The sequence below is a fragment of the Sceloporus occidentalis genome, unplaced genomic scaffold (genome assembly GCF_023333645.1).
Source record: "Sceloporus occidentalis isolate IW3139 unplaced genomic scaffold, rSceOcc1.0.p SCAF_7, whole genome shotgun sequence".
Classification (NCBI taxonomy): domain Eukaryota; kingdom Metazoa; phylum Chordata; class Lepidosauria; order Squamata; family Phrynosomatidae; genus Sceloporus; species Sceloporus occidentalis.
This window is the reverse complement of record NW_028316987.1, coordinates 18,903,471-18,914,969: the sequence shown is the minus strand read 5'-3', so window position 1 is coordinate 18,914,969 and position 11,499 is coordinate 18,903,471. Positions and strand designations below refer to the sequence as shown.

General features: G+C 43.4%; 1 protein-coding gene across 1 annotated transcript; it reads left to right on the top strand.

The window, feature by feature from the left end:
- Positions 1-2,870: 2,870 nt before the first annotated feature.
- On the top strand, positions 2,871-10,861 carry LOC149309347 (growth-regulated alpha protein-like). The gene is made up of 4 exons (XM_089531231.1): positions 2,871-2,963; positions 5,757-5,883; positions 5,969-6,053; positions 8,899-10,861. The coding sequence occupies exons 1-4, from the start codon at positions 2,891-2,893 to the stop codon at positions 8,914-8,916; spliced, it is 303 nt and encodes a 100-aa protein (XP_089387357.1). The 5' UTR covers positions 2,871-2,890; the 3' UTR covers positions 8,917-10,861.
- Positions 10,862-11,499: the final 638 nt, after the last annotated feature.

Sequence of the window (11,499 nt, the reverse complement as noted above, 5' to 3'; positions counted from 1 at the left end):
TGTGGATTACAGCTTGTCTGTGTCTACAGTTGGCCCTCCATTTTCGTGGGGGAATCCGTTTCGGAAACACACACACACACACCTCCGCGAAACAGAGGCTTGTGCATATTCAAGCATCATAGCCTTGAATGGGGTGCACCCCCAGGCATGCATGTCATTGGAAATAGTACAAGTTGCTTTTCCGTGGATATTCGAGTTAGGAGGAGTGACTGTACTTATAGAATGGATACAACTAGAGCCTGGAAGTTACTTTCTGGGTGACAATTCCCTAGCCAATATTACCAGTGGACCAAAAAAGTAGCCATTACAGCTCTAGATTTGAACTTGGGATAGAACTTAGACTAAAAGGATGGATGGTCCACGGTGTGGATGGTCTGCTCTTCCTCTTCCAACCACATTTGGAACCTTTCTGAAAATACCATAAGGACACTGTTAAGTTTAAGTTGAAATCCAAAAGGTGCCCAAGGGTTCCATTTCATCCAAGCACTGTAAACCTCAATCTGCTTCTGAGGAATTATTTTATCATTTTATCAAGAAGCATGTTGGGGGGGGGGGGGAGAGACATCATGGCACATGTATGGCAAATCCTCTGGGCTGATGTACTAGCATCATCTGTTTTAAATACTTCCAGGGAACAGTTCTGTCATGCCTTGCCTCATTACTTGCATTTTAGCAGGACTTCAGGGTATGGTGTCCTGCACTTGAAATCCTTGTTTTTCCATGACGTCTTCTTCTTCCTGTCCTTTTCTTCCTAGCTTTTCCAGCATGGATAATCTAATAAGTAGAAAAAGAAGTGCCTGAAAAACAAAAGCTTCTGGGACATGCTTTGAAATCTGGGAGAAAGAAATACTTTGGTAAATTTTGGAGATTTGGGGGCCCGGGAGCCACCCTTGGGAAATGGTACACATTTTGAGCCTTATTGCTACATTTAATAAACTCGGGAGGCAGACGAAAAGATGTGTCTTGTTTCCTCCCTCTCCGTGACTCTCATTCTTTTCAGGTTGTAAAAGTGTGGGAGAACATTGCAAAAGCGTCATTTTTGCCAAACAGATTATTTCAATTTGACAAATGGGACACTTTTATGACCCTCTCTCAAGGTTTTACAACTCAAAGAGAACAGCATCATGCAGAGGGAGAAGGGGGGGGAAGACACAACTTTTACTTTGCATCCCGAGTTTGTTTAATTACGCGATAAGTCTCTTTGTTCCTCCATGATCTAAAGTGAAAATCAGTATGAGAACCCCAGACTTAATAGATGACAAAGCTGATTATATGAGCTGCAGAAGGGAAAACGTATTTTAGTATACCCACCGGCACAATGACTTCAGTTAGATACCATTACCATGAGTCCATCCTACAGAATCCTGGGATCTGTAGTTTGGTGAGAGGCACAGACGTCTCCACTGGGGAGCTCTACAGCCTTACAAACAACCCTATGGACTTCACCAACATACAAATCCCAAGTTTCCCTGGAATGGAGCCATAGTGTCAAAGTGCTATAACTATGTAGGATGGATACCTACATACCTCATCCTCATCCTCACTGTTTCCCACCTATATTATGCAAGAAAACTATAATTTTTATAAAGACACTGCCAAATGAATCTGTTTTAGCATAAAGGAGACATATAGCGATCCAACAGAGTCTGTTGGGATTCTGGGAATGGTAGTTGGTTGTGGGCACTAGTACTCTGTAGACAGGCTGAAAGGTTCTCCAATGGAGAAATCTGTGGCAGCGTGGACACTGCAGAAATAATCCGACTTGGCACCATTTTCTATAACTGCCATGGCTCCCTGCTGTGGAATTCTGGGGACTGTCATTTGTTGTGGCACCGTGACACATGAAGACATGTATTTTCCTAAGTTAGGCTTGGATGAACACATGATAGGGGTATCAAACTGAAGTACCCAGAAATAATCCAGTTTAAGACCAGTTTAACTGCCCTGACTCAGTGCTAGGGAATCCTAGGAGCGGTAGTTTGTTGTGGCACTAGAACTCTCTCTGACAGAGAAGGCTCAGTGTCTCAGAAAACTAGCTCCCAGAATTCTCTGGCATTGAGCCAGGGCAGTTAAAGTGGTCTCAAACTGGATTATTTCTGCAGTGTGTTTTGGACCAAAGTGGTGTCAAACATTTCTTTCCGGGGATTCTGTGTAAATAAAGGTTAATAATAATAATAATAATAATAATAATAATAATAATAATTCTGACTGAAAATTCCAGTAAATATTGGGGAATTCTGGGGATTTGGTTAAAACATTCCAGCAATATATCTCCGAGGCTTGCGGTCGACACTGAGCACCACAACCAATTACCATTCCCAGAATTCCACAGCATGGGAGCCACGGTAGTTTTATATAAAGAGGTGCCAAAGACGGATTGGCACCACTTTATATAACTAAATAGCCTATTATTTCGATGTCGATATGGATGTTTTATAGGATTGATATCGTGTTGTGATTTTTCTGGGCTTTATTTGATACAAACTGTCACTTTTAACTGAACTTGTAATTTTAAACTCCATCTCCCAGAATTCCATAGCCTTCAGCCAAGAAACTTAAAAAGGTACCAAACTGGGTTATTTCTCCAGTGTGGATGCAGCCTTTGGTAGCAAGGGGAGCCTAGAAGCCCATGAGGGGCACAAGGGCACCATCTGTGAGGGGGAGAATAGCCAAATCCCTGTTGCAACGTGGTATTTCTGAGGAACTTGCCCAGCAGCCTTGGGCCTTTTTGGCTGGGCCTTCCTTGGCCCACTGCCCTCTATCGGCGCCTATGAGGCCTGGAGGGGTGGAGCTGGCCATTCCCTCCAGCCTCGCCTTCTATAAAAGCCCCGTGGAAGGATGGAGGAGGCTAGAGCTTTCTTTGGGAGGACGCCCCACAAGGAACAGCATCATGAGCCAGTGCCCTCCAGCCCTCCTCCTGAGCCTCCTCCTCCTCCTCCTCCTGGCCAAGCAGCAGGCTCAAGGTAAGCTTTGGGCTCTTGGGGTTCCCCTCAAGATCACCCTCAAACAGCAGTAGCCCTCTGCCTTTGCTCAGCTCCTTCTTGTAGTCCTTATAGTGTGCCCCTCTCAAGTCCTTGCCTAAGGAGAAGCTGCCATGGGGCTTTCTTGGCAAATGCACCTGAGGAAGTGGACTGAAGCCTAGGAAAGCTCATGCTACCCACTTCTTTCAATTAGTCTCAAAGGGGCTGCAAGATCTCTCTGCATCATCATCATCATCATCATAGCAAATGCATCTGAGGAAGTGGACTGAAGCCTAGGAAAGCTCATGCTGCCAATTTCTTTCTTTCATTTAGTCTCAAAGGTGCTACAAAGTCACTCTAAATAATAATAATAATAATAATAATAATAATATTTTCTTGGCAAGGTTTCTTCAGAGGGGTGATTGCCATTCTCTACGCTCTGAGGCTGAGAGAGTGTAGGCAGAGAGGTTTTGTGGCACCTTTGAGACTCACTGAAAGAAAGACACTGGCAGCATGAGCTTTCTTAGACTTAAGTCGGCTTCCTCAGATGCATTTGGTATTACAGTATTATTACTGTATTATTATTATTATTATTATTATGTAGAGAGATCTTGTACCACCCGTGAGACTCACTGAAAGAAAAAAGTTGGCAACATGAGCTTTTGTAGACTTAAATACTTCCTCAGATGCATTTGGCATTATTATGTTATGTGGCGAGATCTTGTAGCCCCTTTGAGACTCACTGAAAGAAAGGACTTGGCAGCAGGAGCTTTCCTAGACCTCAGTCTGCTTCCATCCTCAGATGCATTTAAGCTTATAGCAAACTCTGGAACTCTGTATGATGCCTCTGAGGAAGTAGACTTAAATCTAGGAAAGCTCATGCTGCCAATTTCTTTCTTTAGTTAGTCTCACAGGTGCTACAAGATCTTTCTACAAAACAATGGCCTGTTGCAGACTGCCAAAATAAAGCTGCTTCGGGTCTCTTTGGAGGTATGCTGTTTAAATGATGCATGGGTCCTAAGAGTCCAGAGGTCGCGCCAAAGCCACACTCCATTCCTAAGCACTGGAGTGCAGCTTTGGTGCAGCTTCCAGATTCTTAGGGTGCATGCATAATTTAAACAGCATACCTCCAAAGAAACCCGAAGCAGCTTTACTTTGGCAGTCTGTAATACCAAATGCATCTGAGGAAGTAGACTTAAGTCTACAAAAGCTCATGCTGCCAACTTCTTTCTTCCAGTGAGTCTCAAAGGCGGTACAAGATCTCTCTATATACTGATTCTACAGACTAACATGGCTATATCTTTGAATTCTACTCCTGAAGCTGAGAGAGTGTGACTTGCCTAAGTGGGTTTCCATGGCTGAGCTAGGATTCAAACTCTGGTCTCCAGAGTCTTAGTCCAAGGCTTAGTCCACATTTGCTCAACTTTTACTCTTCATAAAAGCTTCTTTTCCAATTAAGAATGCATTTGACACACTGTATTACATTGATAGAAACTTTTTTGTAACCTAAAGCTAACTCTGTTGTTGTCGTTGTTGTTATGTGCCTTCAAGTCGTTTCTGACAGGCAACCCTATTATAGGGTTTTCTTGGCAACTTGCTTTAAAGGGGTTTTGCCATTGCCATGCTGAGACTGAGAGAGTATGACTTGCCCAAGGTTACCCAGTGGGTTTTTATGCTCTAGTCTTAAGGGATGAAATGGTAAGTGCTACATTCAAACGCAAGGGGAAATAACAAAGTTGCCTGATTTCAAACATGTGGGAAAGATCTGTGGGTGTGCAGAAGTGAAAGACGTAGTGGTTTGAGTGTTGAATTACAACTCTGATGACCAAGGTCCAGTTCCCAGCTCAGCCAAGAAGCCCATTGGGTGACCCTGGGCAAGTCACACTTTCTCAGCCTCAGGGGAAGGCAATGGCAACCCTCCTCTGGAAAAACCTTGCTTAGAAAACCCCGTGGAACACACAAAGGTGTTTTCCTAAACCAAAAGGACAAATTGGTAAAACAAAAATGTTTAGGGAAAGGCGATTATATAAAAAAAGTATTAAAAAAAACCTTTATTTACCAGTGTGATGGCATGTTTATAATATAAGAAATGCTAGTTTTGGCAATAAACATCACATGCTGGAAACTAGAAGTCCCAGGTGACATACAAATAAAGCTTTCCAGCAGTAAAAGTACATATAATATCAGGAATGTATGTGCTTCATAAGAACATATATTGGAAGTAAAAGTATACAGATAGTAAATACAAATTAAACCATACGTGTTTTGACAATTGTCTTTCTCAGTGGTAAAAATTATATAATCTAGAAAGATAAAATTATAATATTATTAGAATGTCAATAAAGAATAGTATTGAAGACCATATTGTAAAGTAATTGTTTACACATAGACTTGTTATATCATCATTATTAGCTTGGAATCATCCAGTATAAGTATGAAGTAAATAAATAATAAAATCCTGAATATATATATATATATATATATATATATATAGTAAATATTTTAAATAAAATGAACAAATGTGGAAACTGACATTTCTTATATTATAAACTTGCCATCACACTGGTAAATAAAGTTTTTTTATAACCACCTTTCCTTAAACTTTTTTGTTTTACCAATTACCCTGTTGCCATAAACCAGAAACGGGAATGGAGAATGGCATTAAGTATTTAGTTTGCTTGCACAGCTTACCTACTTAGGAATAAGCTCCAGTGAATACATTTAGCATTACGTTTGAGTAAACATGCATAGAATTGCATTGTGAGTCTCTGTTGTTGTCTTTCCTGCCCTCCACAGCTGCCCCTATGACCGGGGAGTTGCGCTGCCGGTGCATTGAGAAGATCTCCGAGGTGATTCCACCCAAACACATTGCCAGTATAGAGCTCACCCCTGAAGGTCCCCACTGTTCTGTTTCTGAAGTCATGTAAGTTTCCTGCACCTGCCCAGTTCCTTTCTTAAAATCCTTCCCTCGTTCAGTTTTTTAACTGTCTTTTCCCCACTCTTGACAGAGCCACCTTGAAGTCTGGGAAAGAAGTCTGCCTGGATCCTTCAGCACGATGGGTGAAGTTGATCATCAGTAGGATTCTTAAACGGGTACTTGTGAAATGTGTTGACTGGGGCTGCATGCACAGAAATCTTTCCAGGATTACTTGTGGGTCCATCCTGCAAAGAGTTAAAACCAACAGAAGTGAAATGTAGCTTAAAGAGAAGTATAGCAGCATTTTCTTTTCCTTGTTGGAATAACGTATCTGTTCAAAATGAATTGCAATATTTGTCCAATATGTCGATTACTGTTCAAAATGCTAGAACAGGGTTGGCAACCTTTTTGAGCCGGGAGACGGGTTGCTGTCCCTCAGACAACTGGGGGGCCGAAGCCGGGGGGGTGGAGCTTCCACCCCGGGGGCGGGGCCGCGTGCCGGGGGTGGAGCCTCCACCTTCTGGGGCGGAGCTTCCACCCCCAGGGGCCAGGCCACCTCCTCTTTGCTGGCCCCTGATGGGGCCCCAGGCCCTGTCAGAGGCCGGGAAAGAGCCGGCGGGGACCGCCAGCGCTGGAGGCCTCCCTGTCTTTACTGGCCCCTGACGCCAGGGGTCCGCTGCCGCCGTCAGAGCGCTCCTGGAGGGCCCCTGCAACGGCAACTGGCCTCCCAGGGGCCCGCTGCCGCCGCCAGAGCACTCCTGGAGGGCCCCAGTGAAGGCATCAGGCCTCCCAGAGGCCCGCTGCCGCTGCCGGAAACCTCCTGGAGGACCCCAGCAAAGGCAATGGGCCTCTGGGAGGCCCGCTGCTGTCGCAGGAGCCCTCCTGGAGGGCCCAAGGGACAGCAACTGGCCTCCCAGGGGCCCGCTGCTGCCGCCAGAGCCTTCTTGGAGGGCCCCAGCGACAGAGGCCCGGTGCGGCTGCTGGAGCCCCGTTTCAGGGCTCCGGAGGCCGCAGCAGGCCTCTTCATGGGCGCCGCCATTTTGCCCTTCAAAATGGCGGCCGAAGCCGCCGAAATCGGCAGCGATTTCGGCGGCAAGAGGAACTGGGGGCTGGCGGAAAGGTGCCCGCGGGCCGGATCCGGCCCGCGGGCCGGAGGTTGCCAACCCCTGTGCTAGAATGCTGACTGGGGCCAAGTTACAGAGATCACAAAACTCCTCTGCTGTAACAGCTTCACTGGCTACCAGTTCGTTTTCGGCCACAATTCAAAGTGCTGGTTATGACCTACAAAGCTCTATATGGCTTAGGTCCTGACGATTTGAGAGACCATATCTCCCCACACAAACCTGCCAGAGCCCTAAGATCTTCAGAGGATGGCTTTTTTTCTGTCTCACCTCCACTGTAGGTTCTCTTGGTGAGGACATGAGAGAGAGCCTTCTTGGTGGCTGCTCCCATCCTCTGGAATGCCCTTCAATGGGAGGCTAGCCTGGCCCCCTCCCTGCTATCTTTCATCTGCAAGCAAAAACAGTTTTATACACGCAGGCTTTTAATGCATAATTATGAGTTGGCTTTTATATGGGGTGTGAGTTGTAGTTACATTTTTTTAACATACGTATTTTTTTTTTTTACTTTATTATTTACTTACTTTTTTATTTGATGATTTTAATTGTTTTAAAATTTCTATTGTAAAGTTTTTTAAAAAATTTTTTTTAGTTTTGAGCCATTTTGGGTCCCTTTCTGGGAGAAAGGCAGCCTAAAAATGAAATAAATAAATATTACTGGCACTTAATTACTGTATTATAGTGTGAGCCAGTTTGCTGTAGTGATCTGAGGACTGGACTAGGATTCCAAAAGACCAGGGTTTGCATCCCACTCAGCCATGGAAACACACTGGTGATTTTGAGTAAGAGCCTCTACAGATGGGCGGCTTAATGCCGACCCTTTGAGCCCCGGATGGAACAAAAAGATACCCTGAAAAGGGGCTTCTTTTTTGTGTCCCGGCTGTGCGGCATCATAACACCCCTTCCATTCAGCACCATTTGGGTGCTGCGCCTGGCATGCGTCATCATGGAGCATGCAGTATGCATGGGTGCATGCCATGATGGCAGCTGGGTGGTGCAGTAAGGGCTTCAAGTGTGAGGATACTCAGCCTTTACCATGCGTACAGGCCGGCATAAAGTGCCAGTCAGTACCGCCCCATAGTCATACTTTCTCAGCCATAAAAGAAGACAGTTCAAATCTCCTCTGAATAAATCTTGCTAAGTAAGCTTTATGATGGGGTTGCCATACTTTGATGTTGCCTTGAATGTACATAACAACAGCAACAATTAGTGTAGTAATACCAGCTGATATTAAGACAATAAAAGTACAGTTGGCCCAGGATATCCATAGGGGATCCATTCCGGACGCCCCCCCCCCCCCCCACAGATACCAAAATCCACAGATGCTCAAGTCTGCGTTATTCCCAAATCATTGGGGACAATGGGACTTGTCCTTGCACTCTTCCTCTCTCCCTGTTCTCAGTAGTGGCAGGTGAGTGGGCAACTGGTGGCCTCCTCCTCCATTGTTGCCTCCTCCTCCTCTTGCCTCTTCCTTCTCCCATTTCTTCCTCCTCCTCCTCCTCTGCCTTTTCCTCCTCTCACCTCTTCCTTCTCCTCCTCTGCCTCGTCTTCCTCCCGCCTCTTCCTCCTCCTCCTCCGTTGCCTCACCACGGGCTTGCCATCCGCAGATGTTTGAGTCAGCAGATGGCAAGTCTGTGGATACCGAGGGAGGACTGTACAATTTTAATGACGCAGAAAAGTGTTTGTGTATCTAGCAAAAATGACCCTTGTAGACACCTAGAGATAAATCCCTTGATTAGTTCCTTCAGTAAAAGGCAAACAACATGCAACACATGGAATTTGCTTATAGTGAGAGAATGATGAAGTGCAAGGGAAAGAGAGATCAAATCTTAAGAAGACAGCTTCGTCCTCTGTATTTTCTCATCCTTCTATTTACACATTATTCTGTATGTGGCTTTTGCAGGTGCCCAGTAACCTCTGAAGGAAGTACTGAAATTGGATTTGGAGCTGTAATGGAAGTTGCTGTGTGAGGGAGAAAAAGAAAGAAGTACAGTACTTCGAAAGCCTGTGGAGGAGAAGCTGGAACTGAGTTCTGCTTCTAATGATCTTAAAAACCAAATGCTTCAACTGCAATGCTACTTTTTCTACTTGTATTTATTACTGAAAATCATTTTTAAAATGTATTTATTGCTATCTATTGTATAGCCCTCTGATCATTTCAGAATGCTATATGCAACTGTTATGCATGCTGTGAAATGAGAAGACATCAAATGTCAGAGCTTGGAAAAGTTTTCTTTGTTTTTTTTACCACAACTACCAGAGCCTTTTGTTGATTGGCATTGACCAACAAAGTTAGTCTACAAAATGTATATCTCCAGCTCTTCTGAATGTATCCCCGTGCATCATTTCAGTTGCTGTAAACCTGCTGTGAGCCACACGAAACATAAAGAAGGATGAAAATATAAATTTGTTTAATATATCAATGGATGCCAGTGTGGTGTAGAGGTTTGAGCATTGGACTAGTACTTTGGAGACCAGGATTCAAATCCTCACTAATCTATGGAAACCCACTGGGTGATGTTAGCCAAGTCACAGTCTCTCAGCCTCAGAGGAAGGCATGGGCAACCCTTCCTGACCAAATCTTGCCAAGAAAACCCCATGATAAGCCTTAGGGCTGCTATGAATTTGAAATGTCTTGAAGGCACACAACAACAAACATAAATGACCAAGACTGCTGTCTGACAGGACGTTCTGCATAGCTCCTACTGAAATGCATGGAAACTTGTGTAAGTCCTGTCCACTTCATTGGGAGTTGTGCAAGAGGACCTCTTTGTGTACTGTGCCCAAGAAACTTTTTGTTAAGATACAATTATATGAAATGTTTGAGACAACAGTCAGGCTAGAAACATACCTTAATCCTTGAGATGAGCAGCTGTTGTAGGCATGGATTGGGCAGGGATGATTTTCTACCTCCCTGAACCTCTGTGAACTGCAACTGCCCATTTTTCTAAACTGGATCTGACCAGAATGCAATTTTCATATTTTCATTAATGATATTTTGGGCCTTAAAAGAGTCCTGCTCACACACCAAAAGCTATGAAACAACCAGCCATGGCCCTCATGTTGTTTCGGTGGCATGGCTGACTATTTTGTGCAGTCTATTCCCAGTGAGCAGGACTTAAAGGGATCACACTGCACATCCTAGTGGGTTGTGTATATAACCCATGAGTCACACTTTGTTCACAGCTGAGCTGTTGTTGGACAACAGAATAAGGCTATAAGCCCAGTTTTTTTCCCATCAAAGATATAGTTGCAACATAAAAAAAAAAGAAGAAGAGGGATTCAGAAAGGAATCTTGGGGCATTTTAAAGATCAACCAGTTTATTTCAGCATGTTCTTTTCTAGTGTTCGTGCCACTGTTTTATATGTGTCTTGCATCTGAGGAAAGTGGTTGGAGTCTTTAAAGCACATGCTGAAATAAATTGATGAGTTTTAAAGATAGCACAAGATTCCTTTTCTAAATCCCTTATTTTAAAACCTGTTCTTTCTATTCCCAAATTGCCTGGCTCTAGAATGATGTTCAAATTTTCCATCAGTTTTAGAGGGGAAGGATTTGAATTTATAATGGAAATCTGCTTTCATAACCATAGCAGACAGGTTTTGGAAAGGAACTGTGCAAATCTCATTGAATGAATGTTTTGATTATATTTCTGTGATAAGCGTCCTGTTCACTGATGTTGCAAACCTGCCTGTGGGATTAGAGAATGTATATTTTTACTTTGCTTGATGACTATATGAAACTGTTTTTGAAACCATTATTTATGTTGAAACTTTAAGAATTAGATATTCTGAACTCACTGAAATATTTTTAATGCCTTGATTGTATGGCATACTGCCATGCTTTTAAAAGAATAAACACTTTTGCTAAAGTCCTTGCATATTAAAAATGTTTCGTCTGTTTAACAATGGAATGCCACCTGTGAAAAATGCTAATCTTACTTCACTGAATTGTGCTTATCTTTAGGAATGGCTAGGTTTCTTCTGACTGACTTAGAAATGCTGAATAGTCAGGTTAACACCATAATATATTTAAATTTTTCAATTTCTATACTACCCTTTGGCCCAAGTGGACAGGATATTCTATGATTATATATAAAACAAGTTAAAATGAATTTTGAAGCCAGGCAGTGGTACAGTGAGAGGGATTTGACTACAAAAATTACGTCAGGCATCTTCAACCCCAAGGTCAGTCCAAAACATAAATGCAAAGATCTACACTCCTTTTTTGAAATACAATCATGTAAGGGAGGAGTCTTGAGGGCTTTATGCAGCACTTCTTTTTGTTTTTATAATGCAAAAATTGATGATTCTAGCATTATACCACCTGAGAATTAAAATGGATTTCAACTAAACTTAAGAATGCTGGTTGGTTCGCACAAAATTCCCCAAGTCTGATTCACATATGAGTAGCCTGTTTATGTGCACAGTAAAAGACTGGAGGAGGGAACCTACATGAAATAGGTACTCTTCTGAAGGAGACTTCCTTTTGCCCATTACTCTAGGA